Here is a 27,058-nt window from a genome sequence, read left to right on the forward strand (position 1 = left end):
ATAGATCTAACCAAGGCTCTCCTCACTGCTGAAAGAGACCTTGCGCCACATCCGAGTTCTGACACCATTCGTGATCCATCAAGCACCGGCGGCTGAGTTTCTCCGCCCTGGCGTTCAGAGAACCTGCCAGGTGTTGAACCACCAAGGTAATGCCTTGATGTTCCAGCCATGTCCAGAGGCGCAGAGCCTCCTGGCATAGGGTCCAGGACCCCACCCCGTCCTGTTTGTTGCAATACCACTTGGCGGTGGTGTTGTCCGTGAACACCTGCACCACACTTCCCCGGACAGAGGGAAGGAATGCTTTCAGTGCAAGTCGGATCGCCCGAAGCTCCAAAAGGTTTATATGGAGCCGGGACTCTGCTGGAAACCTCTGATCTCCACCTCTCCCAAGTGGCCTCCCCATCCCAGGAGGGACGCATCCGTCACCACTGTGTGCTCCGATTGGGGAAGGGAGAGGGTTCTGCCATTGACCCAATCGCGATTCGTGAGCCACCACTGCAATTTGTGCCCTTCGAGATCTGGACATGATCGGACAGGTTGCCCTTATGCTGCGCCCAGTGGAACTTCAGGTCCCACTGCAGAGCCCGCATATGCCATCTGGCATATTTGCCCTAGCAGGAGGCCATCAGGCCCAGGAGCTGGAGGGTCATCCTGACTGAAACCTGGGACAGAGGCTAAAAGATCGGAATCATAGCCTGAATATCCCGGACTTGCTGCTCAGGAGGATAAACCAGAAACCGCATAGACTCCAGAACCGCTCCGATGAAGAGGAGCTTCTGAGAGGGACTCAGGTGCGACTTTGGCACATTGATGGAGAACCCCAGCAATTGCTGGAGGTCAGCCGTAGTCTGAAGGTGGGAGACGACTGCCTGGGGCGAGCCCGCCTTCAACAACCAGTCGTCGAGGTAGGGGAAGACTGACACCCCTGACCTGCGCAGAAGAGCGCAACCACCGCCATCACTTTTGTGAACACCCGAGGGGTGCTGGTAATGCCGAAGGGGAGCACAGCACACTAAAATGTTCATGGCCTACTGTGAACCGCAGGTAACGCCGGTGTGCCGGCAGGACGGGGATGTGAAAATATGCATCCTGCCAGTCCAACGCTACCATCCAGTCTCCAGGGTCGAGGGCAGCCAAGACCTGAGCCTGAGCCAGAGTCAGCATTTTGAACTTCTCCTTCCGGAGGAACCAGTTGACGTTACGGAGGTCAAAGATGGGACGCAGACCCCCTTTATTCTTCTTGGGGACCAGAAAGTAGTGGGAATAACAACCACTCCCTACTTCCGGCCCAGGAACGCACTCGATGGCCCCCTTGGCCAAGAGGGTCGTAACATCCTGCTGGAGAGTCGCCAAGCGTTCCCCCCGACATGTGGTGGTACTGAGGTGGCATGGCTGGAGGGGTGGACTGAAAGGGAAGGGAGTAATCCTTGCGGATGATCTGCAGCACCCACTTGTCCGATGTGACAGCATGCCAGTGGGGGAGATGATTGTGGATCCTGCCACCCACTGGCGTGAGGTGCTTCACAAAGCTCGGATTAGGAAGGTTTGGAGGTAGAAGTAGCGGGGGCGGAGGTGGACTGACCCCCACGCCGATTCCCCACCCCTGTGTCCGTGCTGAGGCTGGTTCTGCACAGGCTTGCTGAAGGAACATGCCTGGGCGCCCCTGCCGTGGCCACGAAAGGAACGAAAACCAGGAGTGGCTGGGCTTTTCGTGGAAAGACCTAAGGACTTGGCCGTAGCCTGCGAGTCCTTAAAACGCTCTAGCGCACTGTCTGCCTTATCGCCAAACAGGCGGGTACCATCAAAGGGTATGTCCATGAGTGAGCTTTGTACATCTGGCGAGAACCCTGCAGATCTCAACCAGGCGTGGCGACGAAGCACCACAGTCATAGAAAGTGCTCTACCTAGGGAGTCCGCGGTGTCCAAACCACACCGAATGGCGAACTTAGCCGCATCCTTAACAAGGATAGCAACAGCTTGAGACAGCACAGCTTGGGCCTCTTCAGGACACTGAGGCAACACCTGTGCAACGGCATCCCACACCGTGTGGGAATAGTGGCCCAAGAGGCAGGCGGTGTTCACCAACCGCAGCCCTAACCTGGCCGAAGAGAACAACCGCTTGCCGAACTTCTCCAGCTTCTTAGAATCCTTATCCGGCGGAGCTGTGGGAAAGGCACTCTGTGACGTCGAAGCTTGGATGACTAGGCTCTCGGGCGTAGGATGAGTGGTCAGAAAGGCAGGGTCACCCGGCGCCGGGCGATGACGTTGGCGACATTCTTATCCACCGGGAATGGCAACAGGGGCTCCGATGAAGTGGACGCCGTCTGGAGCACATCCGTGAGGAGATTAGTCTTTAGGGCCACCGTAGGGAGATCAAGGTGGAGGACCTCAGCGGCCCGACGGAGCACCATCGTGTACGAAGCGCCCTCCTCCATGGTAGGCGGAGGAGAGGCAAACCCCGGGTCAGAGGAGAGATCAAGGCCGCTGGCCTCCTCTAACTCGTCCGCCCAGTCCTGCTTGGAATCACACTGACGAGCAAGAGGGTCCTCAGTCCTCTCCCAGTCGTCCTCCACCTCCGCCGTATGTGGGACAAACTGCGGCGGCAGGGCAGGGACCGGGGAAGGGACAAACGGCGCCGGGAACGGTGCCGGACGGGGCCGAACCAGCGCCGTGTCCCAATGCGGATCCCAGGTCGGGACAAAAGTGTCCGAGAACCTGGGCAGGGGCGGAACTAATGGCATCCCCTGCGGCGCCGGGACCTTGTGGGACTGTGGCCGGAACCAGCGGTGCAGGATCCTGCGGCCCCGGGGCCAGAGCTTCCGGCGGCCCAACAGGATCCTGACACGGGACCGCGGGGCCCGAGGGCGCGCCGGCGTGAGCCCGAGGCCTAAACAGACGGTCCATGGTAGCAAGAAATTCTTGCACCTGTGCGGGAGTCGCCGACGGACCCGGGTAAGGTGGGTAGGCCGCGGGACTCCCGGGCTCCGAAGGAGCCGCAGGGGCAGAACCCCTGCCCCCCTCGTCCGCATCCGGGGACCGACGGGGGGATGTCGGAGAGCGAAAACGCTTCTTCGACTTCTTTTTGTGTCGTCTCTTACCCGCACTGCCTCTTATCTGCACTGCCTCGCTTTACTTCGCTGCCCTGGTCTCACTGATGTTGTTGCTGACTTCGACACCCGTAACCACACCGTGGCTTGGGGGCACTGTCCTTCAGTCTTGCGAAGCACCGCCCCGTCCCACACCGCAGTCCGGACCGACCGTCGCCAGCTCCCTGCAACCAGCACTGTCACCTGCACCGTGAACTGTCAGCACCGCAACAACTACCGACTTCAAGGAACTGCATTTTAAGGTTATTTTTGCAAAGTGCATATTTTTAAGTACTGTATGTTGAATTTTTATCGTTTCGGTCTTTTTTTTAATATATAAAGTATTGGATATTTTTCTAAACTGGAGTGGTGTCCTTTTGTAGAGTTTTCACTGTATTACTGTTGCCTCTGAAATAAGCCTGACTGCTCATGCCAAGTTACCAAGGGGGTGAGCAGGGGTTATTTCAGTAGTGTATCCCTCTTACCATGACTAGAAGGAAGGGTCCCTACTTGGACAAAGGTGCAAACCACTGCGAACTAGAGAGCCCCATTTCTAACAGTCCCCAATTACCACGGCAAATAATTTTTATGGTGGGGAAATTATATTAAACAGTGTTTAGCAAACCAAAGGTCATTGAACGTAGGGGTGTAGCCAAAGGTGTAGCTAAAAACAAAGGGCCTCATTTATGAGGAATTGACATAGGGCAGCGCCACAAGTCTTCTTGCGGCGCTGCCCTATGCCAATGTGAAAGGGCCGGAATGCATCGCATTTACGAAATACGGTGCATTCCAGTCCATTTCCCTTGTGTTGGCGCACAATTTGCTGCCTAGCACCAACATAGGCAAGATTTTTTTGTACGGGAAGGGGCACCTTCCTTCCCCAAAACAATCCTGAGGGGCGTTTTTCCCTTTCTATGTGAGCTACAGAATACAGCACACATGGAAAGGGGAAAAAACGAGGAGAAATGAAAACATTTCTCCTTGTTACAGATCCACTGGAGAGGTGTCTGTTTTTGGAGCTACCCCAGGTTTACGTGATTTTGTAAATATGGGGCAGCATCAAAATCCATGGGCTTTGTGTGGTAAACCCACGCAAAGCCCATAGAACACCGCCTTGACGCAGAGTAAGACAACGCAGTGACCTGCGCTGCTATGTCTTACTCCGTATCTATGAGGCCATGCAGAGTGACTTTGCACTGCCTCATAGGTATGGTTGAGACGCTAGCGCCACCGGAGCATCAATAAAAGTGATGCTCTGGCGATGCAAGCCTCTCATAAATAAGCCTAAAATAAGTATTTTAGGTCTTTCACCATCAGGTATCGACATATAAAATAATGGGCTATGTAAATGAAAAATAAATTTAAAAAAGTATTGCTCAGTCGGTAATGCACTGTAGTACATTATGAAACCTCTATTAGTTAATGCACTGCAGAGGTCTGTGTGTAACCAGAGAACCACAGAATTTAGTCTTGATTGGTGCAGTGGAGAATACTGATGTGTATTTTTAGTGCTACGAAGTTACAGCCTGTGACAGAAAGCACTAAGAAAATGATACCTCACTTGTGTGGGTGTCCAATGCAGAATCGCCTAAACGTATTTAAAAAAAAAATATAGCGCTTAGAGTTTGCTGTGCTATCCCCTCAATCCCTATGGTTTTGGCCCTTACCAGTCGGAGGCCCTTGGCCCACCCACACAAGGGAGGTACCATTTTATCGGGAGACCTAGGGGAATGTTGGGTGGTGGGAAATTTGTGTCAGCCGGGTGATCCCACAACATTTCCACACAAACGTGCGAAAAGTGTGATATTGCTGCTAAATTTGAGGTTTACAGGGGATTCTTGGTAGGAAAACATTGGGGGATCCACACAAGCCATACCTCCCTGGACTCCCCCGGGTGTCTAGTTTTTGGAAATTTCTTGGTTTGGTAGGTTTCCCTAGATGGCCGCCGAGACCGGGACCAATAACCCAGGTGACCTCCCTGCCTGCACTAGCAAAACCAGGTCGTTTTTTGCTAGGTAATTTTGATGTCTCCACAATATGTTTTGGGCCCTTCCCTGCCGTGAGGACTTTGGGGAATGCTGGGTGCCAGCTGAACTTGGGTTCAAAATCCACAGCCAGGTACACTGCAAAAAAAGGGTCAGTTTTCACTGGAAAATGTGATGTGTCCACGTTGGGTGTTGGGCCGTTTCTAGTCATAGGCACAAGGCCTAACCACACAAGTGAGATAGTATTTCTATCAGGAGACTTAGGGGAACACAGAATAGTAGAACAAGTGTTATTACCAATTGACTTTCTTTGCATTTCTGCCTTCCAAATGTAAGAATTTGTTAAAAAAAAAAAAAAAAAAGTAGTAATTTTGAAAAATGGCCTCTATTTCACATGTTTGTATGGGTACCCACAATTTTGGAGATGTGTGAATAACTACTGCTTCTAAACTCTATATTTTGTTCCCATTTCAGAAATATATAAGTTTCCTAAGTAACTACTTTTCACTCTTTATATTTTACCAAATTAATTGCTATATACCCGGTACACAATGAAAAACCATTTCAAGACGCAGTTCAATTATTGGCTCTGGGTTCCCCAGGTTCTTGGTGAACCTACAAGACCTATATATCCCCACAACCAGTAGGGTTCAGCGGATGTAAATGTATATTGTTTTAAAAAATCTGTCCTACTTAGAAGAAGTTACAAGTGAAAACGTTGGCACAAATGGCTGGTTTTTTTTCATCTCAATTTCAATATTTTTATTTTCAACTGTTAGTTTCTATAAAAGAAAACCTTTAAGGATCTAAACAAATGGCCCTTAGCTGAATTCACAATTTTGTCTTTTTACAGAAATGTATAGGTTTCCTGGATCCATTATTGCTTTCACACCCATTGCTACCACTAACCGTAAGGAGGTTAAAAGCACACAAAAATAGCAAAAATAGGCTATGTTCCAGTAAAATGCCAAAACTGGGTAGACAGTTTTGGTTTTCTGACAAAAGTCTGCCGGTCCCTGAAAGCTGAGAAGATGGTGATTTCAGCACCACAAACCCTTTATTGATGCCATTTGAAAGGGAAAACTTTCTTCTGCAGCACCTTTTTCCCATTAAAAGAAAATTGCTGTATTTTGGTTAATTTCTGGGTTCCCTCCAGGGGAATCCACATACCCTATATACCTTTAGAATCCTCAGGGTGCTGGAAAAAAAGGACGCAAATTTGATGTGGATAACTTATGTGGACAAAAAGATAGAAGGGCCGAAAAGCGTAATACCCCATACAGCCACAAAAAGGCTTAGCACCGGGGGAGGCCTAGCAGTGAAGGGGTTAACTTCTCATTCCAGCGGTCCAGTCTCATCCCATGTGAATGTTATACATGGATAGCACTATTATTGGACCCTCATTAAGATTTGATAACAACAAATAAAATATTAACAGTGGACAAATAACACACCTTACACAAATGACAATGATTGGTTGATTGAAGATTTTTATGGATGTGCAGTGCTGTTAATGAAAAACAGTACCACGCCAGGCCTTATTTCCATACCATAATTTCCAAGTTTGATTTTAACATGAGGGGAGTATGAATGGATGCTGAACTTGGTGTTGCTGAGGCATGAACTCATTTCTCTGTGCACAGGCGAAAAATGGGTCCATGCACCTGTTTGTGCTAAAATGTAACTGTCAGACTATGCACTAGGAAACGGAGTGTTGGCTGTCTTTGTGTCTGTCTAACTTTCACTAATTACAGCTCATACACTAAAAGATTTTCTGAGTTAATGTATACGAAGTAGGCTGCATAGTTTCAGTAAAACCAGCTCTTTGACCCCTTTTTGGATTGTGCATGGGCACCGAATTTGCTCATGATATGCCTCCTGACCATTTCATCAGAAAGGATGTTGAGCTTACAAGTGTGCTTTTCAGACCACAATGATGTGCATCCATATAGGGTAGGACATTGTGCATTACATTGATTTTTGTTTTCACAATCCTGATAATTAACCTTTCAGTAAGCAAAGCTCCATCCTGCTCTCAATGAAGGAGAATTACATCATGGTGGCGCCATCTACTCAACTGAGACCCTATTCAGAGTTCAACCCCGGACCTGCTCATCGCTAAACAGCAACATTGTAGCCAGCTAAAGCCATATGAGAAGCGTAATGCTCCTAAAGGGGGGAGCAGAGGTGCTTAGAGGTAGTGGGTGCACTATTGATTTGACACAACAGGGCACTAAAGCAGTAATAAGTGCAGCAAAAACCTATGTTTTCCAATTTTTACTGAGAAGCAAATATTCCATTTGGTGGTGTTTTATCGGTTATAATTGGGTTTAATTGAACGCCAGAAACACTAAGTATAGGTTTGTCTATATTGTGTAGATTTGCGTCTGCATTGGATGTGCGCACTGTTTATGTGTAACCACTATGGATGTTTACATTATATATGCAGTTTTGTGGTTTACAGAGCAGCATCGGGATGAAGAATATTATTTAAGTTTGCTTGAGAGTGCACTACATCTGTGCCCTACAAGGTTGCTATAGTGCTTTACAAATGTACTATCCATTCTTCAGTTTCTCAGTGAAGTGAGTTCTGCAATGTGTGTGTGGTATAAATATATGCTGTGTGTATCATATATGCATGTAGTGTGTTTATATTTTGTTTCTGTGGGTGCGTATGTGCAGTGAGGAATGTGGACGCAAGGCATGTGCTTCTGGTTGCAAGTTTTTGTTGTATGCACTTATCTATGTATTTTAAATGGTAATGCCAGTGTTTCTGGAGTGTGCAGTATACATGTGTTACTGTGCAGTGTGTGTGTCTGTGCTTCATCTCCTTCTACCTACCAGTGAAACATCCAGTTGACCAGACCGAGGAGAGCTGAGAGAGATAATGGTGTTTTGGACATTGCTGCATTAATCCTGTGGGAAAAGACAGACTCTAGAGGTTACATGAAACTCCAATGGAAGCTACTATACCACTAGATTCCGATACGCAGCTTCTATAAGCAACCGGACATAGATTCTCTCATAGCGGTTCAGTAAATGTTCAACACAGGCATGCTAGAAGTTTGATCCAATAGAAACTGAAATTATTGCTTGGGCTGCCTTCTCATAAAAAATTTAAAAAATCCCTAGCCTATTAATAGCTTCTGTCAAGAGTGCTGAACGGGTGTGGGCTGGTGGCCCTGGTGAACAAGAGGTAAATCTTGTCTAATAAGGGATTGTTTCCGTGTCATACTGATGGGTGTGTTACCCATGGCAAAACTGAAGATGGCATCTGTGGGAAAATGCTAGTGCTGAAACATTGTAAGCAACACTTGGCATCAGAGAAGGCACCCAGGTATGGGGGTAGCAATGGCAGAATTCCGGTCTTGGCCTACCAGAACTGACATATGGAAGCACCCATGGTGCACTGTGGGTGTGGGGGTGTCCATGGCAAGCATCTGGCACTGGCATTGTACACAATTCTTAGCATAAGAGGGGGGCACTCATGGCTAAATGATGGCCCTGCCAAACTGAAGGTAATTCTTGGAAAGTGGCAAAAAAAATTGTTTTCAGAGTTGGTCCACCATAAACGTGATGGAGACCACCCCTATCCCCCCCCAAACCCACCTACAAGAAGTCTGGCTCATTTGCTTTGTTCGCTTACTGGAATTCAGGGTACAAATTATGCCCAGTACTGTCAAAGTTTATTAGCCACCACTGTTAGGGGTACTTGAAATGCTGCTTGTAGGAGTCTAAAAATCAAAGAAGGGAGGCAGCACAATGCCAGCAAGTCAGCAAATACTTACCATTTCTGCTTAAGACAACCAGACCCACAGAGAGGTGTCCAAGTATACAAGCACTGACTGCGCCAATCTGGTGGCAAACACTCTTCTACTTTTGAATAAATCCCACTATGCACTCTATCCACCAAAATACAATAGGAAAACAGGTACTGACTTGCTGGTAGTACAATTCCTCCCCCATTGATACATCCATTTATTGTCTGCTGTGAAGAATGTCAGACGTATTTGGTGGTCAGCAGTGTCTTTTTCCTTTTTCCAAATCAGTACATGTTCATGATTCCTGTATCCGGTTCTCTTCCATGCAGTCTCGGTAGTGTAATCAGATAAACCTCTAGCTTTGAGTTTGTGCAAGGGAACCGCTGAAAGTTACTAATTCTGTGGGCAGTTTAGGTACATTCAAAACCACTGTTGTATCAGAGATGGCAAGGTATGCATTTTAAGTTCAGTTAGTTTACTTCATATTTTTGCCTTCCCGATGCTTAATGTCTATTGCAGGGAACGGGATTGGCGATTTTGCAGATATGCATTTACATTTAAAATGAAGATTCAGGGAATTAATCCAAGTAATGAATTAAGATCAAATGTTAATTTTCCAAAAGTGATCTTGGCAATGTACCTGAAAAAATTCTCTGAACTGGCTAGTGACGTTGTACATGTGCAGCACCTCCTAATTTGAAAAGTAAAATAGAATTATTTTTAAATATGGAAAAAGTTTTTGGTTTATGAAGTCTAGGCGCAGAACACTATAGCATAACTCTACATGTTTTTGGCATTGACATAGTATGCAATAGGAAACTGATAACTTTCAGAGATTCTTCTTAAAGAGTTTTCATTCTGAGTGGTTTGTAAAACTGTACAAGATATTCTTCCTAACCTGTGGCCATGAATGACACTGACTGCTGCTAAAGGTCTTTAAATGCCAGAAAGGGGATCCAAGATTCACTGAGTCCGGAACTGCAAATGCCAGCCAAAATGGCCTTTTTAAACATAATGGATTTTTTTTGTTGCAGACCATGGAAGATGGGAAAAGAGGTGCAAGTGTTTTTGGTAAAATATGTTATTTTTGCTAAACTACCTCAATTAATTTATTCATACAGCAGTACATATCATTAATAAACCACTCCTAAGTGCTGAAATACAAGAACATGGATACCAAGACAATTTGGTTAGCACAGAAGGAAAAGGAGATGGAAATGCTTGTAAAATGAGACATTATAAATTGTAATTTTAATCGCATTTCTATAGCGCTTAACGGGGCTTAACGCTTGACGAGGCGCTGAACGGCGAGTAGAATGCTACTCTGGAACCCAAAGTTAGGGGACATTCCAGTGATTATTGTTAATTATTGTGATCAGTCGTGCGCTCAACAAACATGACATGTATGTACTCCAGTTACTTTGTGATAGATTATATTATTCCGACTTATTTGTGATCATTAGTGAGTGCCAAGTGGTTTCAGATGAATGGTTGATGAAATAGATAGGCTGGCAGAGATAAGATAGTGTTATGTTGCAGGGATAAGGTTTTAAAGAAGAAGAGGTTATGATACCGAAACGGAGGTGTCAGCCAATTGCAGAATTACAATAGGCGAGACTAAGGCAGACAGCCATGAGACTGAGAGGAGACTATACTCGTAAATAAAAGGCATGCAGAGAACGAAAAGGTAAGAAGAGGGTCACTCTGAAGAAAGGGGAGGAATCAAGCAGAAGGAAGTGAACGTCAATTTTTCATGCACGATTTTAGGAGTACTGAGGGAGGCTTTCTGAGATAGCAAGCAATTGGAGGACGTAAACTGAAGTATGAAATAACAATACATCCAGTGCTCCATATCTGGGTCAGTCAGCTTAAACAGGCAGATCCAAGTGTACACATCATTTAAACATTAGGAGCCTGAGCCCGCTGAGTGCCAACCCTAGGGCACCCCTTTAAAACACAGTTGGGATTATCCCAACCTTGGTGCATGGTCTCTACATAACGTAACATGACATAACAGGTGTATTTGTAAAGTGCGCGATTACCCATAGGTGTCCTAGCGCTGAATAACAGATGTTTATTGTTACCCAACTCAATGGTACTCATTTTATCGACCTCAGATGGATGAAAGGCTGAGTGGACCCGCCGGGATTTGAACCTGTGACCATGAGGTCGAGCACAGGCCCCTGCAGTGGATGCATTAGTCCACTGAGCCACTTGACCCGGCCTGTACACTGCCCAAGGGGAGGTGGCATAGATGCATTCTTTAGGAAAATGCCTACAAGTCAGACAATGTCACAAATTATAGTGACGAGATTACTTCTGCCATTACGTATGACCTTAACATTGACATTATTAAGGGCATCACTACAGTATCATCTATTTGTTTTGAAATGAGGTGGTATTACTGATGTATTGCTACGTCCTATTTATACATAAATCAGGAAAATATTTGCATTTACAGCTTAGGGGACAGGGGAGGGGATTTCTCTAATGAGAGAGGTGATCAGTACCCATACCAATGAGTTCATCAAGCCTAACGGATCTTTTTGGTACGTTCATCAAGCCTAATGGATCTTTCTGGTAAGTAGTCTTTCACATTCTTTATAATAATCATAAGCACACATTATTTCCATGCCTATCTGTATATACAAGTTTTAGGTTTGTCACATGGTTATTCTCATGTTCCACTAGCGGTTTGTGGAGTGCAAAGTTCTTTCAAGAAGATTTTAAGTCTCATTAAAACATTTTCACTTTTCTTTAAAAAAAAAAAACACGAAATCAAGTGTGTGAACTTTAATCTCTACCCTGTTCGACACAAATTAAATGTAAATGAAACAAAGACTGGTAATATTAATTATTCTATTAAAGCATTTGTCTGCAAATAATATTCTGCCATTAAACACACCAATTCAATCTGAATTTGAAAAGGGAATGACCTCCAGAGACGGAGTCAAACTTTCACTTTGTTAAGAATCATTTTAAAATCTGAGATTAAGTGTTTAGAAAGGTTAAAGTTGAGCATCTTTATAGTCATCTGTGTTTTTAATATAGTGAATTGCTGTAGCTTCTGTGCCCAGCTTTAGGTAGAATGGAAGGGGTGAAAAAAGCATCGATTGAAAGGACTCAAATATTGAGGAATCTGTTCTGGCTACTAAAGAACCCATATCAAGAAATGGGACTTAGGAAGACTGAGAACCCTACTTACGCAGGGAATAATGCATAAGAAATAATTCTAATTTATATACCATATCTAAACCACTGACACAATGCTGATATACAAATGTAGGGAACTAAAATATCCATGCTATATCAAGACTGACATAAATATGCATCTATAATCTCTAAACTACAGTTCTGAAGAAAGCAAAATGCCTTACATGCTAAATAAGTCAACACATTTAAAACTGTGTGCCCAATAATGTGATCTTTCTAGTGACAGAGAAAGAAATAACATGATATTTGTTATACCCTTTTCCAATGATGTTGTAGCAGCACTTTCATAACATAAAACCCTGGGAAATGTAACAAACCTACCATGGTAAAGGTTCTTGAGATACAAATGTACTGTTTTAAAGTGTAAAACATTGTTTTCAAACAAAGTACAAGGCCCAACTGTCATTAATGTAGTAGCAACTGAGCCAATACCATATAGTCGTGACTTGACCTCTGAACAAGTATTATTTGGCCTTACAGTGCCAGTTTCCCACAAAATTCCACTAGATCGACAGGGAAGTTTCCCACAGATCAAAACTCTTAAACTCCCCCAACCCCCACCCTCTGGGCTCTCTTACCACCCTCTACCCCACGGTTCTAATCAGCTGGGGCCTCTCTGTCACCTTTGGCTGTGTTTCGTTGAGGAACAAGAATGCCTGTAAATATTGTTCATACTAAACAGTTGCAATTCTTGGCAGGAAGTCTCTTAGTTGGGGCTAGCAGTCAATCAATGGGTTCAAACGTTTATCAAAAGTCTTGTTTGTGTGTTGAATGTTGAGTTTTGCAAGGGCCAAAATAAATATCTCCACTGTGCTGCTGTGGGGGTGGGAGTTCCTTTCCTTTCTAATGAGCAGCTATCAGCCTTTTGGATGACCTTAACGTGCAATATAGTGGGATCTTCTGTACCCTCAACGCTTCTCCGACCTTCTGTGAGCAGATAACCTGATTAATGAAGTTAAGAGTTTATTTCTAATATTCTTGAATCAGGTCACATTTTAACCATATGTAAATCACTGAACTCACATCCTCGCACACCCCATGGTAGTCAGCAGATCAGTTTCAATCTTTTCAGAGTAAGATATTAAAGCATCATGAATATGTATTCCAACTCTCTATAATGCAGGCTTCAGGATCATTAAGGTATGCTTCTCCAGACGTGCTCCTAGCATGCATCAAGTATTTTTTTCCACATATCCTGTTCCCATTGTAGTTTGCAGCTGCACCTATTTTCTTTTTTTTATTAAGGAAATTGCATTTTGGTGGAGTCAAGCACTAATTTTTAACCACTTCCTCTTTGTAAATGTCTCCAATCTAATGAAAGTGAACCATGAACTGAAAGTTTTCCAACCACCATCTGCTAATTAACAGATTCCAATGTTATTGGCTGTATATCAATAGTATCCGGAATGTTTTCTACACAATTCTGATCTTAATAGCTAGTATGGAAGTTCAAATTCACCCCGAAGGTGACCATAATGCTCATTGCAACTTTGTTTCTTACAGTGCAATCCAACACCCCTGGACAAAGTACATATCATTTACATGTGAAGAATTACCACATATCTGTTTTCAGAGCAGAAATTGGCGAACCATGTTCGACAGACTCCTCTTTTGTACATTGTTTGTCTAGTCTCCTTTTCTTTTAAAGTTTCTCTTGCAATATTTTTGACTTATTTTATGAGCCAATATGCACTTTAAATGATTGTTTATAAAAAAAAAAATGTAACTTCACATTTGAGGTCACACGTAAATAGACACAACTTGTCTAAGAAGTTGTCTTAAAGAGTTTCCTGATAGTACTTTTTATATGTACAGTTTATCACATAGCAGGAGCACAGCAGTTCCCTGTACAACTTGGCCAAACATGCATATACACATCACACGTATCTTATAATGCTTACCTAATATAAAGTACTCCATTGTGATCCACCCGACGTTGCCAACCAACTGGAACCTGCACTGCTGGTAGCCTTCCATCTGTACCTCCTCCATCACACTCTTTTCCTTCGTTCATTTTTCTGTGACTGCTTGTGACTATTCAAAGATACCAACAATATGATATCTTTATTCTAGCTGCCATCATGGCCATCAAGTGGACCACAGAGTACAGCCAATCTTAGACTGTTTGGAGTACATTGGGAGGCTTTAGCTCAAATCCAAATTAGGTCCTTGAAATATGCCATGATTTTGTGGCAAGCCAGCTGCTCATGATCATCCACATTTACTGTAGCAGGTAATCCGTTTTACCATTTCCTTAAGGTAAAGCAGGGGTACAACCAATGCTGGCCCCTTAAAAAACACATAATACCTTCCTTTGTGCTAGGAGGTAAAGATGTTTCTACATTAAAATCAAGTCACCAATTTGAAGACTGCTAAATACGAATGTATCCTTTGTGAAGACCTTCATTTTCTCAGCTTATAATGTTAACAACTCCAGGCTGTACGCCCTTTGTATTTTACGCCACATTATTTTAACTTTCTTTTTATCTTCCAATCCATGACAAGTATCCCACTGGCCTTTTCCTGTGGTCTTCTCATGATTTTCAAGTGCCAACTGCACAATCTAAAATCAAATCAAAACATTAATGGTTAAGAACTTTTGCAAAATTATAGTTCTATCATCTAAGAATTATCTTCATCCTGTAAACATTTCTCACACAACATAACTGGTACAAAGTGGGAAAGATTTAGTCAAGGGGTTTTTGATTATAGTGAAAGCCTTTTAACTATCGCCAAATTACAGTAGTTTTTAGTTTGTCTATAGGAGGATGTTCTGCTGAAAACTGAAACAAACATAACAGTCGGGTGACTCGGCTGCAAACTGATCTAAAACTGACACTACGGCTTGAGTAAATCTGCAGAATGTTCACCAGAACAATTTCTTGGCTGTCTTATCAAAAGACAAAATAGGAGAAATATAAATTACAATGTCAATGCACTACCCATGAATCCTAACTATATTGCATAAAATACTCAAATGGTACTTAATTAAGCAAAAAGAAGCTATACCTTCGGTAATGCGCTTTCTGGTAGAGACTATCTAGCTGCAGATTCCTCACCTTTTGAATAGTCCCCTGGCGTCAGACTGGGTCCGGAAACCTTTTGCCTAGTACCTCTACGCACTGAAAGGTGGCACTGTGTGGCTGCACACCGATGCTGTTACGGGTGTTCTGTGTGCGGCTTATAAAATGTGGCATCCTCCACGTTGTCATTCGCATTCAACACTGCACTTCCAGACAAGAGAATGGGAGGGTCAGTGAGGAATCTGTGGCTTGAAAGAGCATTACCAAAGGTAGGTAACTTGTTCTTCTGAAAGAGACTTTTAGCCGCAGACTTCTAACCTTTTGAACAGACACCAAAACATGCAGGACCAAGTGGGCAAAATGCCTCTTTCTGCAAACCTGACTGTAGAGACAAGAATGCCTGTATGTAGGGACGCCCATGTAACTGCGTGGCAAATGTCTAGGACACACACTCTGCATGCTAATGCAGTGGTAGCAGCTAAAGAGCATACTGGGTCCGAGGAAAAGAGGAGGAAGGTGCCTCAGACTCAAGTGGAAGCTTTGCATCACACCAGTCAGGGACAGGGAAGTCACAAAGGATGGTTCAATCAGAAGACTGGACCAGCTATTTACAGCAATAAATCAGGATCCTGTACAACCCAGTCTAAAGGGAGCACCTCAGCTTGCTCTGGCTTATACCTTAGCTGACCGTTTCACTTGGTATTCCCTGGAAACAAAGAATTTAGAAACAGCACACAGGGAAGACCGGATTCCTCCCTGTTTAAATCACACACAATGTGGGAGACTAAGACTAAACCCCTGGGAGGTACCACTGCCCACACGGATGAACCCCGTAATACACTAGAAATGTAACACCTAGGCCCCGCATTCCATTGGGGAGGAAATAATTGTAAAATCTAGATGATTAATGTCCCCTGTAGGAAGCTGGCTCTTTATGTGATACACCAATAATTGGTTATATAGGTAAAGAGTCGAGAGATTCCCCCGTCAGTGTACAGGGCTCAATGTAAACCCGAAGTGTTGTATTTGTGGTAGTTTGGGTGAGCAGCCTTAGGCCCAACACAAAGGACTGTAAGACATTTGTTATACATACAGTTGTTAATAAATGGCACATAACTCAAAAAGGATATCCACACCAATTTTAGAAAAATACCCTTCTTTCTAGATTTATGTTAGGACCAAGATTTACGTTAAAAGGCGAGTATATTTTTCAGTACAAATACTTTTCACTTTAAAAAGTGGACACAATGCGATTTTTTAGTTCAACAATGTTAACCTATGGGAGAAAAACAAGAATGCAGTTTTGCAGGTAAGTAAGTACACATCCCACAAATCCTGTCTTCATGGTCTGTGGCCAACACCAGGCACGGTTCAAGTTAGCACCAAAACTGCACCACCAGCAACAAAGGGGCGGCCGGGGGCAGAGGTCAAATTAGGAGTCAGGCACCCAATGTTAACCAATGGAGATTGGGGGTGAATGAAGACGTGCTGTTTACAGGTAAGCAAAAGCGGTGTCTGGAGTCAATCGGGGGTTTAGACAAGCACGGGGGCCACAAGGCAGCACCAAGCATGCACCGTCAGCGACAGAGGGGCTGCCGGGTGCAGATGCCAACACAGCGCCGGGTACCCGATGCAAATCAATGGGGGTGATCAGTTTTGAAATAGACTGCATGCTCTGGCAAGGAGGCTAGGCGGAGAAAACCAACAGCTGCCCAGGTAAGTACTGATGCTTGGGGATGTAGGGACCCCATAGGTCAAACTCCCCAAGGCCCAGGGGCTTCGGGTGCAGGGGTGTCCTTACACGTCGAGAAAGGCTTAGCGTAGGTGGTTGGGCTTTGGGGGGTGTCGCAGTACAGAGGCTGCAAGCGTCAATGTGGAGTCTGGCAGGGGACAGCCCACGGTAGACTATCTCAGAATCGCTGAGGAGCAGGGGATTCCTAAGCTGAGTCAGCTGGATTTGCTAGAAATACTAAAGTGACATTTCAAATAGCATCCATTGCATTAAAATAGGGCCTTAGGTCCTGTAATGGACAGACTCGCTCAGACAAGAATCATAGCCATATATTCAAACGGGCAAACTGCCAAACAAGAGTTGATTATTTATTGTTAGCTGTATTCTACATAACTTACACTACTGTTGTGCAATCGTTATATGACTTTAAAAAACACGAGGAAGAGGCCCAAATAACAATAGAGACATTCAGTAGCCTGTGTGAAACGAAAAATAGAAAAGTGGTGGGAAGAGGTCATTTGGAGAGATCTTTCTATTGCAGATAAACTCAAGAATAGCAAACAGTTCTGGCACATAATAGCCAAGGGGACCAAGAACCAATAAATTTAAGTGCACCATATTCAACCGCAATCATGGGTACTTCACTTTCGTTTACTCTATTTGGATCACTACACTATCCAGAGGGTAGAAAATGATGGTGATCGTTACCAGACATTTCGAAATATGTGTGCTGTCGAACCAGATTGCTCTTAATTCGGACGACACTAGGATGACTATTATCACAATTAAAAAGGACAAAGCACTGGGTCTCGACAAAATACAGAGTGACCTCTACCTATCACAACCAAGATAGTTATTTTAAATTGAAGTTCTAGCGCAGATCTATAGGGGGAAGAGGTGGTCCCTGTATCTAAAAAAAAAAAGGAGACCCTTCACACTACAAGCCCATAAGTTTAATCGACATCTCGCAGAAATTGTTTTGCAGGCATCTGTTAGAGATCTACAAGATTGGATGTATGAGTAACAGATTCTATCACCCTTACAAGCTAGATTTAGAGAGAACACGAGTACTATGGATCAAATATCTAGGTTCTTAGTAATTTTATGGAAGTACGTGACCATTTAAAGAACACATATACATAATGTTATAGTTCTGCAAGCAGCTTTTAACCTTATCCCCAGAGGTAAATTCCCCAGAACCTATTGCATTCTATATTAAGGCTTCACACACAATTATACTCTAGTAAGATGGAGCCGGAAGGGTGAGCTGACCGAACATATCAGGGTGGACAGGTAAGTGCAACAGGCAGTGTACTAGCACCGACCCTGTTCACACTATACATTAATGGGTTGATTCAATCTTTGGTTGACTGTAATGCGACCCCTCCGTGATTGCAGGACAGAAGGTCTCGTCACTTATTTGCGTATGACACCCTACTAGTCTCTAAATCTGCTAGGGGGTTACAAAACTTACTTGACCGTTTTTTACTCTCTTGTGAAACATTTGGGTTGGAAGTCAACATAGCTAAAATGAAATTTCAACCCACATAGATCCTTTAGGGGTAAGGTCAAATTGGGCAACACTTATTTAGAGCAAGTGAAGCAATTTGACTATTTGGGTGTCAGGTTCTCAAACACACTATCATGGGCCCGCAAATAGCCAAGAGTCAGCTGGCACGCCAACACGTACGTTTTGCTTTATCCAAAAAGTTAAAAACACAAAACATCATGCCAGTTTAATTGGCAGTCGAAATCTATTGGGCAAAAGATATTGGAGCAATGTTGTATGATGCTGAAATATGGGCTGAGTAATTTATGGGGAGCTAAAACAAAAGAGAACACCTCCATAAGATCGGTGCTTGCACTCCTCGGCATGCACTCCTGAAATCCAATACGATTGGATCTTGGTTTAAAAAATATAGCCTATGTGGCTGAATTTCGACACTTTGCCTTCTGGATTAGAATATGGACTAACGATTTACCACTCTTGCGGTCTGCGACAATCAGTCAGTGAGATAATTGCACTCTACACTAAAGGAATTATACCATGGCCTTAATATGTTAAGAAATGGCTTATTTTTCTAGGGATGATTGAGTTCTGGTTGAACCCTAAGCACATCCAGAAAAACTATCTCTAATTTGTATTTAAAAGAGATATTAGGGGCCGAATGGCTTTCCCTGCGCATTTTTTAAGCGTTACTTTCGGCAGCTGGGGTCCCATTTTTGTAGAGTGTTCGAGGAGGCCAGGGAGTGGGGTCGCATGCCTCAGGACTGGAGACACGCGGAGGTCGTGGTGTTACATAAGCCCGGAAGACCCCCAGATCAACATGCGTCAGATCGCCCGATATTTCTTCTTAATGTGGAGGCCAAGGTCTTGGCTAAGGCACTGGGCAATCGCCTCGGAGCCCATATTACATCCATGATTCATCCTGATCAAGCTGGGTTTATGCTCCAGCGGGCGACTTGCCACAATATTCGGCACGCACACATCACAGTGGCGACTATCCAGGGGTTAGGGGAGCGGGCCGCGTTATTGCTTGCGGACATGGATAGGGCGTTTGACTCTCTTAGCTGGGTCTACATATTCGCGCTTCTCCATAGACTAAATTTTGGTCCTCGCTTCCTGTCATACCGGACTCTTCTCTATACAGACCTGACTGCTTCGGTACGAGTGGGGGGCGCTGTTTCCTCCACGTTCTCTATTGGGCGGGGCACTAGGCAGGGCTGTCCGCTCTCCCCTTATCTATTTGCGTTGGCAATGGAAGCCTTAGCGTCCTGGGTACAGATTGACGCCCAAGTAACTGGCCTGGAGTGGGCGGAGGATCTGTCGGATCGCATTGCGTTGTATGCAGACTATGTCCTTTTTTCCCCTACGAATATAGACAGGACGGGACCGCGCCTAGTACGCATCATGCAGATTTATGGAGAAAATTCGGTCTCTATATGAACTCTCGCAAATCTACTTTATGGGTCCTGGGGGGAGGGAAGGGTCCGGGTTCCTGGGTCTCCTCCCTTCAGGTGGTGACTGGGGGTTTGAAATATCTGGGAATGTTTTTTATCGGACTCGCCAATCGCCTCTTGGGAAAGGAATCTAGTCCCTGTATGGGATCGCGTACGGGAGGATATTAAAACGTGGCCCCTTATGCCCCTATCAATCTACGGCCGGTCGGCCTTTTTTAAAATGGTGTCGCTTCCCCGTCTCCTTTACCAATTACAGAATCATCCCTACCCCATCTCTCCTGGATGGTTCCGACGGGTCAATACGGCCCTGAGCCAGTTTCTATGGGCTGGCGGAATGGCGAGAGTGGCCTTGCTTCCAGTCCACATACTGCGGGGGACTGGCGACCTCGGATGTCATATCCTACTACATGGCCTCCAGTTATTAGTCCTTAACGAGTGGTGGTATGGAGATAGGGCCGACCCAGCATATGCGGTCAAGAGGCGCTGCATGGGAGATCATGCCCTTCATACTATGCTGTACTCCGCACCGCTGCGTAGCTCCCTGCCACTGGCGACAAAACAGATTTTTCAGGTGTGGCGGCAGGCGTTGCTGAGGACAGGGTGGTGGAATAAGCTGACGCGGGAAAGCCCCCTCTGGGGCAACGGGCAACTGCCGCAATTGGCTGCACTGACTGGTTTTCGGGGCTGGGACAATATCGGTGTCTCTACCCTTGCGGACGTTATGCGGGGTTCGATACTAAAGTCCTTCCAGGAGCTCCAAAAAGGATTTCACATGCCCAGAACCCAATTTTTTCGCTATCTACAGCTCCGTCATACCATTACCCTCTACATTAAGGGTTTGGGGTCCCTGGCTGACTTTAGTCCCATAGAGGCAAAGGTTTTCATGGGGATCTCCAAGGTCACAAAATCTCCAAGATATATCGGTCCCTGATCATACATAGTTCCCCCACATTACAGCAACTACGGGAGGCCTGGGAGGGAGATATTGGCCCGCTGGAGGAGGAGGACTGGGTGGAGGCCCTGGCTTCCCCGCGGGGTTCGGCAATTGCCGTGAGTCTTCGCCTTATCCAGTTCAAATATCTCCACCGGGTCTATTTTACGAGGGTCAGGCTCTGGAGGGCGGGATTGGTGGCCTCCCCGGTGTGTCTCCGATGCCAACACGAGGAGGGTACCCTAATTCACACTGTCTGGCACTGCACCGCATTAGCGTGCTTTTGGGGGGTTCTGTCGTGCCTCTCCGAGGTTCTGGGATGGGACCTCCCCAGCTCCCCGAAGCTGGTCCTGTTGCATGTTCTGGATGATGTAGGAGGTAACATATATAAACGTCATCTTATGATGCTAGGGTTCACCTTAGTCAAAAGAGATTCCTCGGTATCAGTATGGAAAAATGGCATGGATTTCTGTATGGGACTGGAGATCCCCATTTTTGTGGCCAGGGGATGCCCACTTAAACATTATAAAATCTGGCGGCGCTGGGCAGAGTACCGTGGCCTAGAACTAGAACTGGTTCCGGCAGCCAGATCTACAGACTTGGCGTCCCTCCAACTATAGTCGATATGTATTATCGCCCTTGGGATATTGGTGTACTATGTCTGGATATTGGTGTACTATGTCTAGATTGATGTGACTGTTCTTGTATGGTGTTGCTCTGGAGTAGGAGTAAGTGCGACGGGGTGGGCTAGGGGGCTTGTTTTCTTTTAATCTGTGTTAATATTTCCAATGTATTGCTCTTCAATTGTCCTGTCCTATTATTACAATTGTCAAAGGTATCTTATTATGCAATTTGTATGCATGAGTTGTTGGGTTAAAGCGCTCTGCAATATATTTGTTATTTGACAAATAAAAACTGTTCTTAAAAAAGAAAAAGATATTGGGACCACATAAATGAAAACTGTTTATGCCGTAACACTGCGTAGGAGTTAACTGGCAGAAGTTTGGATTTTAACGCTAAAATGAATAGTGAGATTTTTTTTTCCCTAAATCGCATTGAGCCCCCTTAGGCCAAATCTTTGTATTTGGATACGGCATTTTACTACTAAATGAGTACCATAGCAGATGGATGAATTGTAACATTTCTCCCATTTGCCGTGTATGTTTGATTAATCCTGAAACAGACCGTTTTTTGTTTTTCCTGGCCCTATTACATCGCATTTTATCTATAAGACACTTGAAGGATACGGTTAGAATCTTTAAGAGCAATAGCACAGACTGGTTATTGTTTGCCTTATCTAGTTATCTGCTGTATGTTTGTTGGCTGAGATGCAAATTTGATGGACAAGTTTATAGGCCATGAATTTGACTATCCTATTTTGGTGAATAGTATTTCCCTGGTCTAGACTAAGGGAATTATTATAGTTATAGGAAATCTGTAAAGTTTTGAAGGTTTAAAAATAAATATTGACCACTTGTAAAAACTAAATGCAACCACACTTCATGTACCCACAGGATAATACTAACGTATGCATTATTTGGAAATAATTTGCACCATCAAGAAAAGTGATAAAAACGTAAAAGATGTCTGCCATTCAATTAAAGACTTACTAAAATGAAAAATGCGAACATATCCTCTGTTGTTCAGAGAAGTTAGCTATGCTAAATGACAAGGGCCTCAAAATAGCATCTCTAAAGAAAGCTGATCTCCCATACCTCAGGAGAGCCAGAGAAAATACTTTACTTTATAAATGGTATCCTATCTTTCTCAGACACCAAGAACATTTATTTGCTAAATAGACCTCGGAGTTTCTCTTGAAGTTCATCTAGGCACAGAGTTTATTAAATTCCAATTAAAAAAAAGAAAATAAAAGACAATCTTTCCTTAGCCAACATGGGTTTCGCGGCAAGACTTATCTAGTCAGGGTAAAAAAATAAAAAAATGAAGTAAGATGCATAAATATCAAGTAACAACAAAACTGGTCTCATGACACCTCACATAGCAAAAAAAAAAAAAAAAAAAACATTCATTATATCTTTCTCAGATCCATTATTAAAAAGTGTGATTAGTTGGTATGGACCCATCACAGTATTTTTTCTTTTTTAAGATCTATATTGTTAACTCAGCTATGCACTTATTTATGCCCGTCTCCTCTAAATGTAATTATCTGATATTGTTAGGGCACAAGCTGGAACAGTGCTTATCTTGCTTGTTAATTCATTTATATCTGTGACAAATGTGTACATGCATAAGTTTGGCTGAAGAAAATGTTCAAATAATTCTGATAACCTCCTTGATCTGTACATTCTTACAGAGTCAATCATACAGCAAAAATATTTTTGCATTAATTACATCTTTCACAGATGCATCATTATTGAGGGTGATTAGTTGGTATGGACGGATCATAGTATTTTTTTAGATCTATATTGTTAAGTTGATGAACAAGTTACGTACCTTCGGTAACAATATATCTGTAAGAAACATAAGTTAATTATATATTCCTTACCTTAGAATTACCCCCATGCGTCAGACTGGATCCGGAAAGATTTTTCGTCAGCAGTACCTCTGCGCGTCGGAAGGTGGCGTCGGTCAGCTCCGCGTTCGTTGTCGGCATCGTGGTCACCGGGATGACGTTGCGGTAGCTACTTAGACGCCGCCCTCTCCTGCTGACGTCAGTTCTTTTTCCGCGCCAGCCAGCACAGATCCGGGAAGAGCGGTACCTCAGTCATTTTTTGACTAACTTTTTCTCGACTTTTGTCGGTGTCTTTCAAGTCTTCGACTCTGTAAGGTGCACGGGGATGCCCAGTTTTAAGGCCTGCGGATCCTGTCATCGCATGATTTCAGTGAGATTCGCACCGCGTTTGTCTTTCCTGCCTGGAGTGCGACCATGACCCCAAGTCGTGCTCCGACTGCCAGTCGAGAGGCTGTATTTGAAGGGATATTTAGGTAGGGGCCAACTGTGGACGAAACCCTTAAGGACGCCAACAATCAAAGGAGTAGGAGGTGGCAAAAGCACTGGGATGTTATTTGATGCTCTACATCTACAGCACAGAGCTGAATAATAAACAATGCCCAGTGTCCCTTATACAAGGACTACTTTACTTACACTGTCAGGAGGTTTACCATTTTTCCAGTCTGGAATGCTGTTCCAGCACGATACCACTGGCTAGATTTTAGTAGAAGCCCATGACGTTTAGGCTAGCCCTAGATTTGACAATGGATTTATTGTAGCTTAGGTATAGTCAGCAGCAGTGAGATCTATGCAACGATTTATCAAAGAAAAAAAGGTTTTTCTAAATCAAAAGCACAATGTATATGTGGGTACAGTGATTCTGAAGGAATGAGCTAATTTTAACTGTGACTAATACTGTGAGTCACTGCTTTAGACAGAAGCAACAAGGCTCATTTTTCTAAATTGAAAGGCATGAGATAGCAAGAAATTGCTCAGGCAGATACACTTGAAGGATGACCAGGCAGCAAATAATGCAAGAAAATTAACTTATTTGGGACCTTCTTTTCAAAAGTATTCCAAATTCATGAGGAAAAAAGCGAGGAATAATACTTGAATTGCACAAAAGCAACATATTTATAATTTTTTACACTTTCTTTTTTTTTTTAAAGAAGGGTATTTCTGAATTTCACATTAACATGTTTTTTTAAAGGAGGATGCAGAGAAACAGAGCACATCTTACCGAAGGTTTTATTCTGTATTATTCATGTGTTTGAGAATTCTGTAACTCCGGAGCACAAAATGATCCAATCACAATAACCCAAGAATGAAAACAGAGCAGTCTTAAAGGCCGTTCTAACTGCACAACTGTTACAACCCTGTATAGTTTGTAACAATGGCTATGATACACTGTCAAATGCTATTGTATTTACTGTTTTGTAGTGCATGTACAGAGCCGGTCACCTAGTGAACAAGGAAATACATGCCATCAAGAAGACAGGATGTCATTAAGTTACAGTTTCCTAAGTAAGTGTTGGTCAATCACAGAAGATGTCAAGCAGCGATGCATTGTTCAAACCTCCGCAAGGTGAGGTAAATGTACTGTAACTCTGGGAGAGTCTGCGTGCATGACAGGGTACTGGATACTCCGGGCACCCGAGGCTGGGAGTTGATCTTGGGCCAGGGAGGGCACTAAAGAACAAGTTACTTACCTTCGGTAACGATGTATCTGTAAGAAACATTAGTTAGTTAGATTCCTCACCTTAGAATATCCCCAGGCGTCAGTCTGGATCCGGAAAGATTTTTGTAGCAATACCCCTTGCGCGTCGGTAGGCGTCGTCTGCGGCTCCGCGTCCGTCGTCGGCGTCGTGCGCCGGAATGACGTCGTCGGAGTACTTAGACGCCGCCCTCGCGCCCTGACGTCAGTTCTTATACATAGCTTTCCGTGCCAGGGACGCTGAGCCATGCAAGAGACCGACACTGATGCCAAAAAATCTAGGGCCCTGAAAGGGAGAACCTTAACCCTAGATGTCGGTTCGCAAAACGGGGAGGCTGGGTGGGTCGGTGAGGAATCTAACTAACTAATGTTTCTTACAGATACATTATTACCGAAGGTAAGTAACTTGCTCATCTGAAAGAAACACGTTAGTTAGATTCCTCACCTTAGAATAGATACCCCAGCAATACCAACCCCGGAGGTGGGTCTGCTAACCAAGATCACACCAGAAAGTCCTGGAGAACAGAACGGCCAAAGCGGCCATCTCTCCGGACTTGGCTGTCCAGGCAAAAGTGATTGGCGAACGTGTGTAGTGAAGCCCACGTCGCCGCCTGACAGATGTCCTGCAAGGGGACTCCCCGTCCCAGGACAGTTGTCGCCGCTGTGGCCCGGGTGGAATGGGCTCTCAGCCCAACAGGAGGGACCTTTTTCGCCAAGGAATAGCAGAGTTTAATACACAACACAACCCATCGCGAGATGGTCCGTTTGTGCACAGCTTTACCCTTCTTAGCACCTACATATCCAACAAAAAGTTGGTCGTCCACCCGGAACTGTTTTGTGCGGTCCAAATAAAAGGACAGCGCACGTTTTGGGTCCAGACGGTGGAGCCTCTCTTCATCTTTTGAAGGATGCGGAGGAGGAAAGAAGGTGGGCAGCGTGACAGATTGCCCGATGTGAAAGGGAGTCACGACTTTAGGAAGAAATGAAGGACGTGTCCGGAGGACAACCTTATCCGGATGAACCGAAATGAAAGGAGGCTTAGCTGACAGAGCCTGGAGCTCACTCACCCGCCTAGCGGAGGTGATAGCCACCAGGAAGGCAGTTTTCAGAGTCAGCATACGAATGGGACAGTTGTGAAGGGGCTCAAAGGGAGCGCACATCAGAAAAGTGAGAACAAGGTTCAAGTCCCACTGAGGCATTACGAATGGAACAGGAGGGAACATACGAGTAATGCCCTTGAGAAAACGTGAAACAACAGGGGACTTGAAAAGAGAAGGCTGATCAGGAAGCCTTCAGAAAGCAGAGATTGCAGCAAGATAACCCTTCAAGGTGCCCAGAGCAGAGCCCTGCTGGGCTAGAGAAAGAAGAAAGAGGAGAACCTCAGAAAGATGGGCAGAAAGGGGATCCACAGCCTTTGCTGTGCACCATGCCACAAATTTGTTCCACCGGCAGGCGTATACCGTCTTTGTGGAGGGACGCCTGGCTGCCAGAATGACATCACAGACTTCAGGAGGCAAGTCAAATGGCATCAACTGTCGCCGCTCAATCTCCACGCATGGAGGTGGAGGCTGGACAGGTTCGGGTGGAGGACCGTCCCCTGCGACAGAAGGTCCTCCTGAAGAGGCAGTCGTATCGGGGGATCGATGGCCATACTGAGTAGCTCGGGATACCAGTACCTTCGTGCCCAATCCGGAGCCACCAAGATGACTTGGGCCCGGTCGCGCTTGGTCTTCTTCAGCACTGTGGGCAGAAGTGGTATAGGCGGAAAGGCGTACAACAGACCGTAACTCCACTTGCGACGAAAAGCATCCCCGAGAGAGTGCCGCCTTGGAAATTCCAACGCGCAGAACTGCTGACATTGCGCGTTCTCGTCAGTGGCGAATAGATCTAACCAAGGCTCTTCCCACTGCAGAAAGAGACCTTGCGCCACGTCCGAGTTCAGACGCCATTCGTGATCCATCATGCACCGGCGGCTGAGTTCGTCTGATCTGGCGTTCAGAGAGCCCGCCAGATGTTGAGCCACCAAGGTGATGCCCTGATGTTCCAGCCATGTCCAGAGGCGCAGAGCCTCCTGACAAAGGGTCCACGACCCCACCCCGCCCTGTTTGTTGCAATACCACATGGCGGTGGTGTTGTCCGTGAACACCTGCACGACACTCCCCCGGACAGAGGGAAGGAAGGCTTTCAGTGCAAGTCGGAT

At 44.9% G+C, this 27,058-nt stretch overlaps 1 protein-coding gene across 3 annotated transcripts in view; it reads right to left on the bottom strand.

Annotated features, from left to right (window-relative positions):
- Nucleotides 1-27,058, bottom strand: part of MBD5 (methyl-CpG binding domain protein 5) — a 375,507-nt gene that overhangs the window by 282,481 nt on the left and 65,968 nt on the right. For all 3 annotated transcript variants that reach the window (XM_085645611.1, XM_085645612.1, XM_085645613.1), the window contains one exon: nucleotides 13,947-14,608. In XM_085645611.1, coding sequence (XP_085501737.1) covers nucleotides 13,947-14,059 — 113 coding nt within the window. In that variant the 5' untranslated portion in view covers nucleotides 14,060-14,608. The remainder of the gene's footprint in view (nucleotides 1-13,946; nucleotides 14,609-27,058) is intronic.

This window comes from Triturus cristatus, chromosome 3_1 (assembly GCF_964204655.1).
Source record: "Triturus cristatus chromosome 3_1, aTriCri1.1, whole genome shotgun sequence".
NCBI classification, from domain to species: Eukaryota; Metazoa; Chordata; class Amphibia; order Caudata; family Salamandridae; genus Triturus; species Triturus cristatus.